At 43.3% G+C, this 17,957-nt stretch overlaps 1 protein-coding gene across 3 annotated transcripts in view; it reads right to left on the bottom strand.

Annotated features, from left to right (window-relative positions):
* Nucleotides 1-17,485, bottom strand: part of Snupn (snurportin 1) — a 31,668-nt gene extending 14,183 nt beyond the window's left edge. For 2 of the 3 annotated variants that reach the window (XM_051156513.1, XM_051156515.1), the window contains exons 1-5: nucleotides 17,102-17,346; nucleotides 12,929-13,091; nucleotides 9,297-9,444; nucleotides 3,099-3,203; nucleotides 2,807-2,903 (exon numbers count right to left, since the gene is read on the bottom strand). In XM_051156513.1, coding sequence (XP_051012470.1) covers nucleotides 2,807-2,903; nucleotides 3,099-3,203; nucleotides 9,297-9,444; nucleotides 12,929-13,086 — 508 coding nt within the window. In that variant the 5' untranslated portion in view covers nucleotides 13,087-13,091; nucleotides 17,102-17,346. Of the gene's footprint in view, nucleotides 1-2,806; nucleotides 2,904-3,098; nucleotides 3,204-9,296; nucleotides 9,445-12,928; nucleotides 13,092-17,101; nucleotides 17,347-17,378 lie in introns of those variants that run through there. The other variant, XM_051156514.1, reaches the window with a different exon arrangement.
* Between the last annotated feature and the right edge of the window lie 472 nt (nucleotides 17,486-17,957).

The raw sequence follows: 17,957 nt of genomic DNA, 5'->3' as shown, positions 1-17,957 counted from the left end.
AGACCCAGGGAGCATGAATCAGTTCTGGTTCTCACCTTGCTTGGTCTGCCTCTAACCCCATGCCCCACAGCTCTCCAGCATTCTTGACCAGCTCCTAGGATCCATCTTAACATTGGGTGTCCAATTTTCTGATTCATGTGTCAACCCACCAGCCCCAGGCATTCACTCATTTCATTGTCTGACCTTCAGACCCTGGAAATGCACCTCCCTGCTCCTGAAATCCATCCCATGCTCCAAGATTACATCACTAGCCCTAGGAATCCACCCAAACATGTGAGAGCTCCTCCCCCAACTTCCTTGGCTTCACTCAATTCTCATGGCCCCCACACTGAGTAGCCAGAAATATCCCACTCTTCCTGCCACCAGCTGAAATGCTAAGTGCAACTGTCTGGTTTGTTTCTGCCTTTTCCCATAGAGAATATTTGCAACTCACTGAACAGACAAACAACAGTAACACATAGAGTCAGGGATGTGGCTCCATTGTTAAAGTAGTTGTCTGGTAAGCACAAAGCATGGGTTCAATACTCGGTCTATTAAAGCAGGGCTTAGTGGCAAGTGCCTACAATCCCTTTGGAGCTACAGAGAAAAGAATCAGAACTTTATGATCATCCTTAGCTACAGAGCAGTTTGAAGGCCAGCCAGTGGAATATGAGATTGTCTCATAAGCAAAACCGTGATGCTGGAGCAACGGCTCAGAAGAGCAGAGGCTGCTCTTTCAGAGAACCCTGTTTCAATTCACAGCATCCACATGGTAACTCATGGTAGCTTATAACTTTAGCACTAGGGGGTCTGATGAACTTTTCTGGTACTGCATACAAATGGTGCACAAATATACATGCAGGCAAAATATCCATAAACACAAGATAATAAAAGATATTTTAAATTTTTAAAGGGAAAAAAGAGACACACACACAAAAAATGGCCAAACAAAAATAATCAAGCAAAAATCATCTTGAACTAGTTTCTTTAAAATTGCAAATAAGGGGCATCTCTCCAGCTCCCAAGACATTTTTTTAAAATGACAAACATTTAGTAAATAACTATGTATAATGGTACATGCTTATAATCTCAGTTTGTAATCCTAGCACAAGGAAGGCTAAGGCAAGAAGATCAGGAGGTTCAGATCAGCCTGGTTACAAGGTATGCTAGATAGTTTTATGTCAACATGACACAAGCTAAAGTCATCTGAGAAGAGGAAACCTCAATTAAGAAACTGCCTCCAGGGGCAGGAGAGATGGCTCAGAGGTTAAGAGCACTACCTGCTCTTCCAGAGGTTCTGAGTTCAAGTCCCTGCACCCACATGGTGGATCACACCATCTATAATAAATAAATAAATCTTGAAAAAATGAAGCCAGGTGGTGGTGGCACATACCTTTGATCCTAGCACTCGAGAGGCGGAGGCAGGAGGATCACTGTGAGTTTGAGGCCAACCTGGTCTACAAAGTGAGTTCCAGACAGCCAGAGCTGTCTGGAAGGAAAAAAGAAAAGAAACTGCCTCCATAAGATCAGGCTATAGGCAAGCCTATAGAGCATTTTCTTAACTAGTGACTGATGGGGAAAAGCCCAACCCATTGTGGGTGGTGCCACTTCTGGGCTCTGGTAGTTCTGGTATAAGAACCCATGCCAGGCGTGATGGCACACACCTGTAAGCCCAGCACTTGGGAGGCAGAGACAGGTGGATCTCTGTGAGCTTGAGGCCAGCCTGGTCTACAAAGTGAGTTCAGGACAGCCAAAACAACACAGAGAAATCCTGTCTCAAAAAACCAAAAAGAAAAAAGGAAGAAAGCAGGGTCTACAAAGTGAGTCCAGGACAGCCAGGACTCTTGTTACAGAGAAACCCTACCTCAAAAAAAGAAAGAAAGCAGGCAGGCAGGCATGCTGAACAAGCCAGTAAAGCAGCACACCTCTATGGCCTCTGCATCAGCTCCTCTCTCCAGATTTGAGTTCCTGTCCTGGCTTCCTTAAATGATGAACTATAATGCAGAAGTGTAAGGCAAATAAACCCTTTCCTCTTGAACTTGCTTTTTGGACACAATGTTTCATCAGAGCAATATTAACCCTAACTAAGACACATGTTCACATTATCTCAAGAAAAACAAAACTGGGGACTGTAGTAATTTAAAGGGTTTGTTTGTTTTTGTGTTTGTTGCATGTGTATGGGCATGTGGACAACTCTTAGGAGCTAACTCTCTAACTTTCACTGTACGTTCTAGGGATCAATCTCAGGTTATGTGGGCTTGATAAAAAGCACTTTCTTTTCTTTTCTTTTTTTTAAAGATTTATTTATTTATTATACAGTATTCTACCTACATGTGTGCCTGCAGGCCAGAAGAGGGCACCAGATCTCATTATAGATGGTTGTGAGCCACCATGTGGTTGCTGGGAATTGAACTCAAGACCTTTGGAAGAACAGCCAGTGCTCTTAACCTCTGAGCCATCTCTCCAGCCCCTGATAAAAAGCACTTTCACCTACAGAACTGGCTGGCTGGCCCCTTAAGCCTCAGAGATCTTTTGGGTTTGTTTTTTTTTGTGTGTGTGTGTGTGTGTGTTTGGTTGGTTTTGGTTTTGGTTTTGGAGACAGGGTTTCTCTGTGTAGCCTTGGCTGTCCTGGACTCACTTTGTAGACCAGGCTGTCCTGGAACTCACAGAGATCCACCTGCCTCTGCTTCCTTCAGTGCTGGGATTAAAGACGTGCACCTTGGTGCTTGACTGTCTCAGAGATCCTCTATGATTGAGCCTCAGCACCAACGGGATAGTGGGGGAGAAAGACCAAAAAACAGAGTAAATAGGTATGAGATTTAGGTACCTTTGGCTGTTGTTGAGTTTCTCCTGTTGCCTCCTGGCAGAAGGGAAGGAAACCTATTGACACAGTAGCCACTCTTGGTGTAGGCACTGGTTGAACCCTGTAGGGAGAAACTACCATTCTCATTAGGCATTCACAGGCATCCTTGGCTCTTGCTTCTCTCTTCTATTGGGTTGCCATTAGCCCAGAAATAGCTTGCAACTGACTCTTCCGGCAGGAAAGCACTGTGGGGCCAACTCCAGGCACAGCTGATGTGGCAGATGAGAGGCATGAGAGGCAAGAAGCAGTTACTCACCCTGGAGGCCACGATAAGGGCTCTTTTCCCAACAGGACACACAACCACAATCCATTCTTGCCCCAAATCTGAAGGGACGTCAATTAACCACTCAGAAAGCATTAACTAGGGGGAAAAAAATGGTGTTATAAGATTAGCAGCAGTGTGTCATTCAAACATTACAAGAAGAAAGCATTCACATCCTACACACATAATATAAATACAGATAAAGTTGAGAGCAGAGATGCTTCCCCCCCCCCCCCCAGGGCACTCTCAGGAAGCAAGGAGGTCTCCAGCATAACGGACAGACGGAAGGCATTCCCTGGTGACTTGGCATCTGCCCTGAGTATCACCATGTGCATCCTACTTATTCCCCGGCTTCAAGACCAGAAGTCAGGGACTTGTTCCCTTTCCTTGTTTGCCTGCTGCCTACCAGCATAACTACTACATTCCGGGTTTATGCCTTGGAAATGAATACTCTTCTTGAGTCATGCTCAGACTTAACTATCATTTCCCAAGTTCACATGCCAGGCGTTACGATAAAAAGGTATCAGGGGGCAAATGGTTATACAGGTACACAGTCTCAGCGGCTTGAGAAGCTCAGGTGGGAGGACTGCCAAATTCATGGCTTGCCTGAACAACTTAATGAGATGCTATCTCAATTTTTTTTTTTTTTTGAGACAGGGTCTCTCTGTGTAGCCTTGGCTGTCCTGAACTCCCTTTTAGACCAGGCTGGCCTTGAACTCACAGTGATCTGCCTGCCTCTGCCTCCAGAGTGCTGAGATTAAAGGCGTGTGCCACCACGCTTGGCCCGTTATCTCAAATTTTTAAGGTTGGCCTTAAAATCACTATGTAGGTGAAAATGACTCTGGACTTAGGATCCTCTTGGCTCTACCTCCTGAATGCTAAGAATGCAGGCCTGAACTGGCAGTGGTGGTATACAGCTTTAATTCCAGCCCTGGGAGGCAGAGGCAGGTGGATCTCTGAATTGGAGTCCAGCCTGGTCTATAGAGAAAGTTCCAGGACAGTCAGGGCTACACAGAAAAATCCTGTCTGGGGAGAGGGGGTGGAATTCCAGTGTATTACATGCATTTGGTGCACAGAAACGGACGTAGGCGTAGGCATAATCACTATGATTGCCAATAGTTTCGGTAAGGGCTACTCACCCATAGAAAACACTTTAAAAAGCTACTTTAGATTTACTTATTTCATTTTATGTGTGAGTGTTTTGCCTTCAGGTATGCATCATACCCCTCGTGCCCTTGGAGGAGATCAAAAAAAGGAGTTTGGGTCTCTGGTACTGAAGTTATAGATGGCTGTGGGTCACAATATGGATGTCAGGAACTGGACTCAAGTTCTCTGAAAGAAGTGCTCTTAGCCACTAAGTCATTTCTTAGGCCCCAAAACAGCATTTTAAAAAGTTTCTTTCCAAGCTGGAGAGATGGATCAGAGGTTAAGAGCACTGCCTGCTCTTCCAAAGTACCTAGGTTTAATTCCTAGCTTCTATATGGCAGCTTACAACTGTCTGTAACTTCGTTCCAAGGGATCTGACACCTTTACACTAATGCACATAAAATAAAAAATAAATAATTTATAAAAAATGTTTTTTCTTTCCCCTTTGGTTGATCCAGGTGTGGTATCCCACACTATAATGTCAGCACTTGGGAGGCAGAAACAGGAGGATCTCTGAAAATCATAGGCCAGGCTGGAGAGATGGCTCAAAGGTTAAGAGCACTGGCTGCTCTTCCAGAGGTCCTGAGTTCAATTCCCAGCAACCACACGGTACACAAGACTGTGTACATTAAGGCCAGTCTGTGGTCTACACAGTGAATTCCAGGCTGGCAGGGATACATAGTGAGACCTTTCCTCTAAAAAAAAAAAAAGTGTGTGGGGGAGCTCCTTTGATATAAAGCTATCTTTACATAAGAATGTTAACAAAATACCTAAGCATATATCTTAGATATGACCTAACTCTTTTGAATATATTTTGTGATGCTCACAAAGGAAACTATGCAGTTTTATTTACAGTGACAATATCCTAACTTCCTGTACCCCTGTGATCTACAGTTGTGTTTACAAAGTATAATCCTGTTCCATAGGCTTCAGGAATTACCCTGTGATCTCATTTAAATCTCCTAGCAATTTTATTTTTACTCTACTTTATGTATATGGGTATTTGTCTGCATGTCTGTCTGTATACCTTATGCATGCCTGGTACTCAAGGAGGCCAGAAGAGGGTGTCAGAACCCTCAGACTGGAGTTATAGACTGTTGTGAATGATCCTGTGGGTGCTAGGAATTGAAGTTAGGTCCTCTGAAGAGCAGCTCTTAGCTGCTGAGCACTCTCCAGCTCCTCCCAGCAACTCTTTAATGACAGTAACATCAAAGCTCATCAAAATCCTATGTATGTCTATCATAAGGGAACTGAAGAGCAACTCTGTTTTGAAAAGTCTACATCTAGGCTCTTGGTGTGCCTTACTCTTTCCATTAGTGCCTCTCTCTCTCTCTCTTTCTCTCTTTTTTTTTTTTAAGTGCCTCTCTTTCTGTTAACTCCTGCAAGTAAGTCTACATTACAAATACCTTTTATGAGGGCTACAGAGATGGCTCAGCAGTTAAGAGTACTTGTTGCTCTTGCAGACTAAAAGTCTGTGGAGGGTTAATGCTTAGGATAGAGAGGAAGGCAGGTGGATCACTGTAAGTTCGAGGCCAGCCTGGTCTACAAAATGAGTCCAGGACAGTCAAAGCTATACAGAGAAATCCTGTCTTGAAAAACCAAAAAATAAATAAATAAATAAATAAATAAAGAGTTCATTTCTTATTACTGTGTGTGTGCATCTTGAGTGTGCACATGTGGTAGTGACAGAACAACTTCCAGAGACCTTTTCCCCACAGGACCCTTCAGGTCCTCTGTCATACAGTCTATGGTAACTAATCTATCACTCTTTTATTTTAAGCAATCTTGTTTAATGAGTTTCCTTACTGGGTTTGTTTGTTTATGTTTTTGTTTGAGACAATGTTTCACTATGTAACCCTGGCTGGTCTATAAAACGATATTAAAAACTAGACTGATTTTGAATTCACAGAGATCTGCCTGCCTCTGCTTCCCATACTGCAATAAAAAGACTATACTATTTACATGTCTCATTTCCAGGTTTTAAAAGGAAGCCTTTTTTTCTCTTTAAGGCCCTGTCATGCTGCCTGATATGATGAACTGTCCTTTGGATGCTTTCTAACCTCAAGGTCCAATCATGGCCCCTTGACTCTCTTCAGAGAGAATGATGTTTGACCGCTCAAGGTACTGAGAATAAGTGGTATTTGAATGTTCAGTCCTAAATAAGACATTTATACTTCCCTGTCTAAGGCTTAGGGAACATCTTAGAAGAGGATAAAGAAAGAAGAACAGAAAACATGGAGAAGGGCTATAAAATGCCATTTTCTCCATCTTATGGGCATGATCTAACCATGGCAATCATAAACTCCTAACAACTGCAGTTTCTTTCTTTCTTTTTTTTTTTTTGGAGACACGGTTTCTCTGTGTAGCCTTGGCTGTCCTAGACTAACTTTGTACACCAGGTTGGCCTTGAACTCACAGTAATCTTCCTGCCTCTGCCTCCCAAGTGCTGGGATTAAAGGTGTGTGCCACTATGCCCAGCACAGGGTTTCTCTGTGTAACAGCCCTGGCTGTCCTGGATTCTCTTTGTATAACAAGCTGGCCTCGAACTCACAAAGATCCACCTGCATCTGCCTCCCGAGTGCTGGGAGTGTGCATCACCACACCCAGCACACTGAGCTAACAAAAGACTGGCCTTGACCTGGCGGCACTCAGAGGAAGGACAGCAGGTTACCAAGAAGAGACTTGATACCCTATGAGCATATACAGGGGGAGGTAATCCCTCTCAGGAACATAGGGGAGGGGAATAAGGGGAAAATGGGAGGGAGGGAATAATGGGAGGATACAAGGGATGGGATAACCATTGAGATGTAACAAGAATAAATTAATAAAAAAAAAAAAAAAAAAAAGGACTGGCCTTGTCAACAGGGCCTACGTCTCCATGCTGAACTAGAGACTGTGGTGGATTCTGGGAGTGGGGAGTCAATGTCCTCAGATGCACATGCACATATGAGCCCATCAGGTTCCAGTATATAGATTCAAATTCAGGCACATGCGTGACCCTAGTTAAATGCAAAAAGTCAGAAAACAGACAGACATGAATTTGGGGAAGGAATTTGTAGTGAGGAGGGGAGTTGTAGGGATAGGAAAAATGTAATAAGACAAGGTGAAGGGTGAGTAAGAGTGAGTATATGTTTGTAAACAAACATATATAGCTAATAAAAATACTTTGAAACAGAAAGATAATATCCTAGAATTGAATAATGGTCATAGCTGTACAGTCCTATGACTTATACTAAAAAAAAGCATAGAATGGTAGTATTCTCTTTCTCCCTTGAAATTGAATTTCATACTGTACCTCAGGCTGATCTAGAATTTATTATGTAGCCTAAGTGGGCCTTGAACCCTTGGCAATCCTTAGCCAAGGCTTTGGCCTCTAAACTAAATGCTGGGGTAGCTGGGGTAGGAACTACCACACCTGGCTCAGGAATTTTGTTTTCTTATAGCGAAAGTTATATTCTATACTTACTCTAAGAATATAGGGGCTATTTATGGTCTACGACCATCACACAATGAAGCCTGGTTGCATACAGGAAGTCCTTCAATGTTCCTGAACAGAAGAATCATTAGTTCAAGGCCAACTTGAGCTACATAGCCAAACCTTGTTATAAACAAAACCTGAAGTGCACCTTTTCACAAAAGGTATTAGCTGTACTCTATTTGGAAGAGAGAACCAGGTAAATAGGTATTTCTAAATTCTAAAGGCAAGAGGATTCTACAAAGTGGTATATTACACAGGAAAGACTCCTGCTTCAACTCAGACCCACAGCCTTTCTTCTTCTGGAACACCAGGACTGCCTGGCACTGTCTGTTTCCAGTTTCCTCGGTAGCACCACAAGCCATAATAAGAGCATTTAGTTGAGTGTGGCATAGTGATTGGTTGTTTCATGGTTCAACAGTACCTTAGTCAACTGCCTGTTCTGCACAGGATCTCTTTCTTTAAGGGCAGATGTACTTCCTGCCCAGTACCACCTCAGTGTACACTGCCAAGACTGGCCTCCTAACATTCTAGCTGAGAAAGACTACCAACCAAGGAAGGCATGAGGAACAAGGGTGGTGGGTAGACCCCTTCCCAGCCAACTATGCAGTGTCTATTTAAAAATAAAAAAGCTGGCGTGGTAGCACAGACCTTTTAATCCTGCTACTTGGGAAGTAGAAGTAGGCAGATCTCTATAAGTTCAAAGCTAACCTGGTTGACACATTGAGTTCTAATTCCAGGATAGCCAAGACTATCTCAAAAATAAATAAATAAATAAATAAATAAATAAATAAATAAATAAACAAACTGACAAAAAGCAAGCAAATAAGAATTAAAATATTATATATATAAAACATGGAAGGCCAGGTATGATGGTGCATACGCATAATCACAGAATAAGAAGGTTCTTCTATAAGTTCAAGGCCAGCTTGGTCTACATAGTAGTTCCAGGCTAGCCAGAGTTACACAGAAAGACTATATCTCAAAAACCAACAAGGGCAAAAGACAAGGAGGCTAGGATTCCAGTTCAACAGTGACAGAAGAACATTTGCCTAGCACACACAAAGCCCTGGATTATATTCCTTGCCCAAAAAAGTGAACAAAGATGACGAGGACATGGGATGTTACTAGAGACCAAGCTCAGAAACTTCCATAGCAAGCCAGCAGCCTCCGGTTACCATGGGCTAGATGGGCTAGTAACTCCAAATCACTGTCCACAGACTTCATCAACGCTTTCTTTGTTTTTGTATTTGTGTTATTTGAGACAGGGTCTCTCTATGTAGCCCTGACTGTCCTGGAACTTACTATGTAGTCCAGTTGGGCCTTAAATTCATAGAAAATCCACCTGCCTCTGTCTCCCAATTGCAGGGATTAAAAGCGGGGTGCTCCACCACATCCAGCTTCATCACTGCTCCTAAGTCAGCCATCAGAACTGTGAGCAGCTACCATCCAGTCTCTACAAACACACCAGCAAGTCCTGATTCATTAGCCTTGCTGACCCTCTTTTTATATCAGCATTCATTTTGGTGGGTTTTGTTGCTGTGGAAGGTGCAGAACTCTGGACCACTCACTTGATTAGCATAGCGTTTTGGTAACTTCTTGCCAGGGTCAACATCCATTTCCTCTTCATCTTTCTTATCTTCTTCTTCTCCACTCTCCATCCCTGTCCAGTCATCTTCAGCCAGTCTTCTGGCATGGTTCACATAATCCAACCGATTGCTGGAGGAGAAAAAGGCAAGGTCAGATCTAAACATACCATAAAAAGATATCCCACAATGTGACAGATTTCATTCCATTCAAGGATGACAAATTTGGAAGCAACTAGGAAATAACAGAATTTACTTTGCAAAGTTAAACTAGTCACTGTCTCCTTATAGCTCCAAATCAAGAAACTCCCTCTGAACATACTAAGCCTCCCTCAGTTTCTTTTTCTTTTTTCTTTTTTCTCTCTCTCAGTTTCTTAAGAATGTTTAAAGTAAAATATTTATTTTTAAAGAAATTTCCAAGATTCACTGGCTGAGTAAACTGAACCCACGTTACCCCGCTGCACTCCAGAAGAGAAGTTAACATATCCTGCCTGGCAGACTCATCAAAGGCCTCGGAGAGGAGAAGGAGGAAACACTAAACACAGTGAGAAGTCCAAACCAAGAACATCTTCTGGGGCTTTCCACTTCAGATGGCATGCTGATAAAAACAAGCAAGCAAACAAACAAAAGCCTCAAAACTAAGGCTCTTCTTGTCTGACTTCTGAAAGAGGTTACTTGGCTTAAGACTTGACATCTATCCTGATGTAGTGGCATACAACTTTGATCTCAGCACCAAGTTCAAAGACAACCTGGTCTACAAAGTGAGTTCCAGAACAGCTACAGAGTGAGATCCTGCACTCATTAAATAAATAAATGAGATAAACGAGAACCTTCCAGCCACAATCTTTTGTTTTGTCTTTTGGTTTTTTTGAAGATTTATTTATTCATGTATATAAGCACTCTCTTGTATGTGTGCCTGCATAACAGAAGCGAGCATCGGATAAAAGAGAGCATCAGATCACATTATAGATGGTTGTGAGCCACCATGTAGTTTTGCTTGGAATTGAACTCAGGACCTTTGAATGAGTAGCCAGTGCTCTTAAACCCTGAACCATCGCTCCAATTTTTTTTTTTTTTTTTTAAGAAATGTTCTCTCTATGTTGTCCTGGCTGTCCTAGAACTTACAATGTCCAGGCTGGCATAGAACTCACAGATCCTCCTGCTTCTAACTGCTAAGTGATAGGATTACAGCATGCACCACCACACTCAGGATTTTGGTTTGTTTTGTTGAGGCAGAGTCTCAAGTAGTTTAGGTTGATCTCAAACTCCCTATTAGCCCAGGATGACACTTTCTCTGTGCATATGTGTGCAGCTGCCTATGGAGGTCGAAAGAGGGCATCAGATCCTCTAGATCAGCAGTTTTCAACCTGTGGGTCATGACCCTTTTAAGGGTTGAATGACCCTTTCACAGTAGTCAGCTAAGACCATCCAAAAACACAGATACTTTCATTACAATTCATAACAGAAGCAAAATTACGGTTATGAAGTAGAAACAAAAAATATGTATTAAAGAGGAGCTGAGAACCAATGCTCTAGCTGCTGGAGGTACAGGTGTCTATGAGCCACTTAACACTGGTGCTGGGAGCTGGACCTGGGTCCTCTCTAAGAATAGCAAGCACTCTTAACCACTAAACCATCGTTCCAGCCCTAACATTTAGTTTGTAACTCAGCTACCTCTACTTTCTCCTTAATGCGGGATACAGGCATGCATCGATATACCCAAGTTATTTATTAAAAACAACATATTTTATCCCAGCATTTGGGAGGGAGAGGCAGGCACATCTCTGAGTTCAAGGCCAGCCTGGTCTATAAAGCAAGTCCAGGACAATCAAGGCTACACAGACAAACCCTGTCTAAAAACAAACAAACAAACAAACAAAAACAAAAAAAAAAAAGCCCAATATATTCTAGTAAATTGGAAGAAAGAAAATTTTCAAACATAATTGTTACAGACTAATTAGGAATTCCATGTATCTTACTATTTCCAGAAAGCAAAGAAATTAGACACTAAAACCAATATGGTTTCTTCTTTTAATTATTCTCTGTGTGTGTGTGCATGTACACATGTGTATATATGCCTCTAAGCCATCTCTCCAGCCATTGTTGTTGTTGTTTTGTAGATCAGGCTGGCCTTGAACTCACAGAGATCTGCCTGCCTCTGGCTTCCAGAGTGCTGGGATTACAGGCGTGTTGTCACCAAGCCCGGAGAAAGGAGCATTTTACCATTCACTTTTCTATGTATTTTGAGCCATATGACTGTGTTACTAATTTGAAAATAATAAATTACAATTGAAAACAGAGAAGGAGGCCTGGAGAGATGGTTCACTGGTTTAAGAGCACTGGCTGCTCTTCTAGGGTCCTGGGTTCAATTTCCAGAAACCATATGGGGGCTCACAACTATCTATAATGCAATCTGATGCCCTCTTCTGGCACGTAGTTGTACATGCAGATAGTGTGTGTGTGTGTGTGTGTGTGTGTGTGTGTGTGTGTGTGTCTTAAAAAAAAGAAAACAGGAAAAGAACCAGGCAGTGGTGGTGGCTCACACCTTTAAACCCATCACTCAGAAGGCAGAGGCAAGCAGATCTCTGAGTTTGAGGCCAGCCTGATCTAGAGTGAGTTCCAGGACAGCCAGGTCTACACAGAGAAACCCTGTCTTAAAAAAACAAAAAAAGGCCAGGCATGGTGGCGCACGCCTTTAATCCCAGAACTCAGGAGGAAGAGGCAGGAGGATCTCTGTTGAGGCCAGCCTGGTTTACAAAGTGAGCCCAGGACAGTCAGGGCTACACAGAGAAACCCTGTCTCGAAAAAACAAAAACAAACAAACAAAAACAAAAGACAAAAAAAAAATAAAAATTAAACAGAAAGGAAGGAAAGAAGAACATGGAAGAAAAGGAGTGAACTGGGATGAACTGGGATTGTAATCAGCAAACAGCTCAGAGCTCACAAACAACTGGTGTTAAACTCATCTCCTGACACAGCACTTGACCAAATGCAGTCAATGCAAGTGTACAGCATGGCTAGTTTTTTCTAATTCCCACTCCTTTCACTTCTGACCCCAAAAAGGCTAAAGATGCATTGAGAACAAAAGGACAGGGCTTCAAAGAGGGCAGCCTAAAACACGCCTGTTTTGGGTCTTTTCCTATTTGTTCATTTTGGCATTTAGTATTAAGTGTATGGGAAACATTGCCCGGTTCTCTATGGAATTAGCTTGAATTCCCAAGGGTACTCAGAAACATCTGAGCTGAAGGCAGATGGGAAGACCATACCAAGACCATCATCACAATGAGTAAGAAGCCACACACAAGCAATCCAGGGAGGGACATCTCGGCATGGCTTTTACAAGTCCCTAAATTGCAAAGCTCAATACTGTTGCCAGGAAAAATAAAAAATTTTAACCAGACAACTGAGCTTTTGCTTCAAAAGTTCAGTTTTTCCCTCGTTGTTTTCCTAAAATGTAGGGGGAAAAAATAATTACCTGTGACAGAATTTACCCACCCAACCTTGGACAGGAATGACCTTCTGTGAAGGGGATTCTATGGAAACAAGTCTAGCTGCCCACAAATGACTCGCAGCTCCCAGCACAGAGAAAGAAGCCCAAGGAGTGAAAGCATCCTCACGATTTCTGTAGGTCTAGCAACTGGCGGCGCCGCTCACTCTGCTCCAAGGAACTGTACTTGGACTTGTATTGGGACAGTCGAGGGTGCGGGGCAGCTGTGCTGTTCAGTTCTTGAGACACAGAAAAGCTACTAGCTAGGGCTTGACTCAGTTCTTCCATCTTCCCTATAAAGAAAATAGCTCATTAGTTCACTTCATCCCATGATGACAGGCACTTATGATGTAATTTTTTTTAAAAAGCTCACGCAACTGAAAATTAATTGTTTCCGTGGAAGAAGGCAAAATGATAAATGAGTCATGTATTAGCAATAATAATGTTATTTTCTACCAGCACTTCAATAATGTTAAGTTTAATAGCTGAGAGAATAAAGTTAGTCTTTGGCTTTTTTCTATTTTTCATCGTAATGAGCAACTCCTGCCATCCAGTAATATGACTGAGCATCTTTGTTTTGTTTTGTTTTGTTTTTCAAGACAGTTTCTCTATGTTATCTTGGTTGTCCTGGACTCACTTTGTAGATCAGGCTGGCTTCGAACTCACAGTGATCCTCCTGCCTCTGCCTCCGGGTGTTGGGATTAAAGGCGTGTGCCACCATGCCCAGCGTGACTGAGCATCTTAACTCTTTTCCTAAATAGTTCTAAAGAGTCATCACTCAGTAACAAATATAACTCTGATGAAAACTTTTGTTGTGTTGTAACCCTAGTTGACTTCAAACTTACTGATACACAGACACACACACACAACTACCTCTCTGCCCCCAAGTGCTAAGATTAAGACATAGTCTTTAAAAACAACAACAACAACAATGAACAAAAGAAAGAAGGAAAGAAAGAAGTGCCCTAGGAGACAGGTATGGCAGCTCACACTTGGGAAGTGGAAGCAGGCTCATGCGGGAGGAGGGGGAAAGCCAGCGCCATCCATCCTCAGCTTGGGAGGAAGCTGAAGACCAGCCTCCACTATATGAAACTCTTCTTCAGGAAACAAAAACAGGGCTAACCATGGTGACACTTGCCTTTAATCCCAACACTTGGGAGGCGGACGCAGATGGATCTCTGTGTGTAATCTGTAAATTTAATGCAATTTCCATAAACATTCCACCCAAATTCTAATGACACTTGTTACAGAACTAGGGGGAAAAAAAAAAAAATCAAAACTCTATATAGAAACACAAAAAGAAAAAAAAAAAAAAAAAAAAAAAAGAAACACAAAAAGACCAATCCTAAGCAGAGAAAACACTGCTGAAGATATCACAACATCTGATCTCAAATTATACTAAAGCCGCAAAACAGGCACAAAAACATACATGGAAAGCAGTGGAATAAAAGAGGCCTCCCCCCCAAAAAAACATACAGGAGCACTTGGGAGGCAGGGGGATCATTGTGAGTTCTAGGCCAGCCTGGTCTACAAAGTGAATCCAGGACAGCCAAGGCTATACAGAGAAACCTGCCTCGGGGGGGGGGGGGGGAGGAGACAAAGAGTATATACAGCATACATATTCAGCAATAAAGGCTGAAATCTGAAGGAAAATGGATAGCTCTCTAAAGCATTATTTTAAGTGAAGTAATGAAGACTTAAAAAGATAACTTTTGAGCCCAGTGTGGTGGCAAACACCTTTAATCCCAGCACTCGGGAGGCAGAGGCTGGGAGATCTCTGTGAGTTCTAGGCCAGCCTGGTCTACAAAGTGAGTCCAGAACAGCCAAGGCTACACAGAGAAACCCTGTCTCAAAAAACAAAACAAAACAAAAGAACCTAGTGATGCACATGGGAGGCAGAGGCAAGTAGATCTCTGTGAGTTCAACGACAGCCTGGTCTAAAAGTGAGTGCTAAGAAAGACCCTGTCTCAAAATCAAACCAAACAAACAAAAACTGGCTGCTCTTCTAAAGGACCTGAGCTCAGTTCCCAGCACCTACACGGCAGCTTAAAAGCATCTGTAACTCTAGTTCCAGATTCCAAGGACCTGATGCCCTCTTCTAGCCTCTGAGGGCACCAGGCGTGTACATGTTGCACATGTATACATATAGGCAGAACATTCATACATAGAAGATAGTAAATAAAAATAAATCTTTTTAAAGGAGGAGAGGACAAAAAAAGAGCATCTATGACATGAATGAGAGCAGAAAGAAAGCTGGGAGAAAGACATAACAGGATGAGACGGCAGGAAAAGAAACAATAAAAACAGATTTTGTCTGAATATACCACAGTGACACCCACGTCTTTATTTGCTATAAGTAAGTAAATACAGACATGATAAAAATATGGTAGCCCAGTGCAGAAGCACACACCGATAACCACAGCACTCAGAAGGGTCACTGCAAATTGAAGGCTAAGCTGGTCTATAATATAGTGAGTTCCAAGCCAGCCAAAAATACATTAGAGAGACCCTGTTCCAAAACAAAAACAAAAATGTGGTGAGTCAGGCCTGTAATCTCATCTCAGCTACTCCACAGGGAGAGGAAGAGGATGAATTAAAGGCCTGGCTGGCCTAGAGAGTAAGCTCACAACCAGCCTCCGTAACTTGGTAAGACCCTATCTCAGGAAAAAAGAACAGAAAAGAGGAAAGGGGCTGGAAACAGGCTCACTAATACCTAAATTTCCAGCACTGGGAGACGGAGGCAGGGAGGGAGGATCAGTAGCTCAAGGCCAGTCTCAGATACACAGGGAATTCTAGACACGTGTGGGCCTATTGAGACCCTGCCTCAAAAACAAACAAACAAACAAACAAATGGGTTGTAGAGATGGCTCTGGGGTTAGGTGCACTTGCCAATCCTGCAGAAGCAGGTTCAATCCCTATCACTAATACAGTGGCCCACAACAAATATGATGCCTCCTTCTGGCCTCTATACACATACATATAGCTAGGCACATAATAAAATCTTTTTTATTTGTTATTTATTATTATGTATACAGAGCTCTGCCTGCATGTACATCTGCAGGCCAGAGGAGGGTATCAGATGACATGTGGTTGCTGGGAATTGAACTCATGACCTCTGGAGGAACAGTCAGTGCTCCTAACTTCTGAGCCATCTCTCCAGCCCCATAAAATCTTTTTTAAAGCGGGTAGCTGGAATTATAGCTCAATAGAGGAGTGTTTCCACTGTATGTGTGATGTCCTCAGGTTCAGTTCCCAGTTCTGCAATCCAATCAATCAAGGTAGCTAAGCAACTGGCTTTGTAGCTCAGTGACAGTATTTGGTTTTGATTGAATGTGAGGTGGGTGGGGCTAACATACATGGACTCACCATCTTAACCATTTAAATATACAGTTCTGAGCCAGGCATGGTAGCAGAGTCAGGTAGATCTCTGAGTTCGAGGCCAGCCTGGTTTACAAAGTGAATCCAGGACAGCCAAGGCTACACAGAGAAACCCTGTTTGTTTTCCAGGACGGAGTTTCTCTGTGTAACAGCCCTGGCTGTCCTGGAACTCGATTTGTAGACTAAGCTGGCCTCCAAACTCATAGACATCTGCCAGCGAGTTACTGGAATTAAAGGCATGTGCCACCATGGCCCACTAAGAATGGGATTTTTTTTTTTTTTTTAAGAAAATGTGTTAAGTATGACATATTAGGGGCTGAAGAGATGGCTCAGAGGTTAAGAGCACTGGTTGTTCCTCCCAAGGTCCTGAGTTCAATTCCCAGCAACCACATAGTGGCTCACAACCATCTATAATGGTGCCTTCTTCTGGCATGCAGCCACACATGCGGGCAGAATACTGTACAAATAATAAATAAATAAATCTTTATAAAAAAAAAAATGGAGCCGGGCGTGGTGGCGCACGCCTTTAATCCCAGCACTCAGGAGGCAGAGGCAGGCAGATCGCTGTGAGTTCGAGGCCAGCCTGGTCTACAAAATGAGTCCAGGATAGCCAAGGCTACACAGAGAAACCCTGTCTCGAAAAACCAAAAAATAAAAATAAAAAAAAAGAATGACATATTATCAGCGTGAATTAATGTATCAAAGTATCTGTAACATAACCGGAGTATCCCGTGGGGAATTATTGAGCTCCTCACCTCACCCCCGTAAGGTATCCCCACTGTATGTCATTAAAACTGTCCCTAACGGTACCTAAGGGGCTGGTACACGCCTACAATGGGAGCAAGGTAGGAGGCGCAGGAAACAGACCTAAGTCCTAAGTGTCGGGCCCAGTAAAGCCTCTTCCCCAGCCTACAGTTTTTCCCACCAAGCGGCCGTGGACTCTGCTGTCCTCCTCGCCACTGTCACCACTGTCTCTGGCAATGGGGTCGTCTGTCTCTCGGTTACAGAATTCGCCCGGCCACACAATAACGTTCTTGCATGAGTTGGAGCCAAACTGCCTAGCATAGGACAGAAACATGGGCAAACCCGAGAACCCTAGACTGGTCGACTGCTGTAAAACCAGAGTCCTGGTCCGCCGGAAGAAGTTACAGCTTGCGGTTGAGAGACAACTCCAAAGGAGACAGGACCGAACTCTGACTTACCGTACCAAGGTGCCACACGCTCGCTCCGCCGGCGCTCCGCGGGATGACCAATGAGCTGCCGTAGCGGGGCTAGGCCCGCCCCCTCAGACTCCTCATGCGAAACTTCCGGCTCCGCCTGCCGTGGTGCATCACGGGAGCTGAGTCGCCGCAGGCCATTACTTCCTCCCTGAACTGTGGGGCTCTTCTTGTTCACCAGGGAGGGGCTTCCTGATTTGGTGTTTGCGATTCAGGCTAGATTACTAGTGGTGCAGAGGCTTTACTCCTGAGCACAAAATTCTCCCGGTTCCTGTCGCAGACAAAACTGTGACTTCGTGGCCGCCACCTCCCCGGGTCTGCCCAAGCTCTAGAGATGCGCCGACAGCTCCTTTGTCTTACCTATGCGATTTTCTGAATGATTTTTCAAGTTCCGAACTGATAAACGTTCTTTCCCCATTCTCCCCGCCAAACTAAGTCAGTAATTGCCGTCTGGCAGGTTCTCAAGGTCAGACATCTACACTTGAATCTACCTTAGGATTTCTGGGGTAGACTCAGAATCCCTACTTGGAAAAAAAAAATCCCCATTCATGAACCTAAACTTGA

Source organism: Acomys russatus, chromosome 14 (assembly GCF_903995435.1).
Source record: "Acomys russatus chromosome 14, mAcoRus1.1, whole genome shotgun sequence".
In the NCBI taxonomy this organism is placed as follows: Eukaryota; Metazoa; Chordata; class Mammalia; order Rodentia; family Muridae; genus Acomys; species Acomys russatus.
Note: the sequence above shows the minus strand (reverse complement) of the source record. Positions and strands in the feature narration are given on the sequence as shown.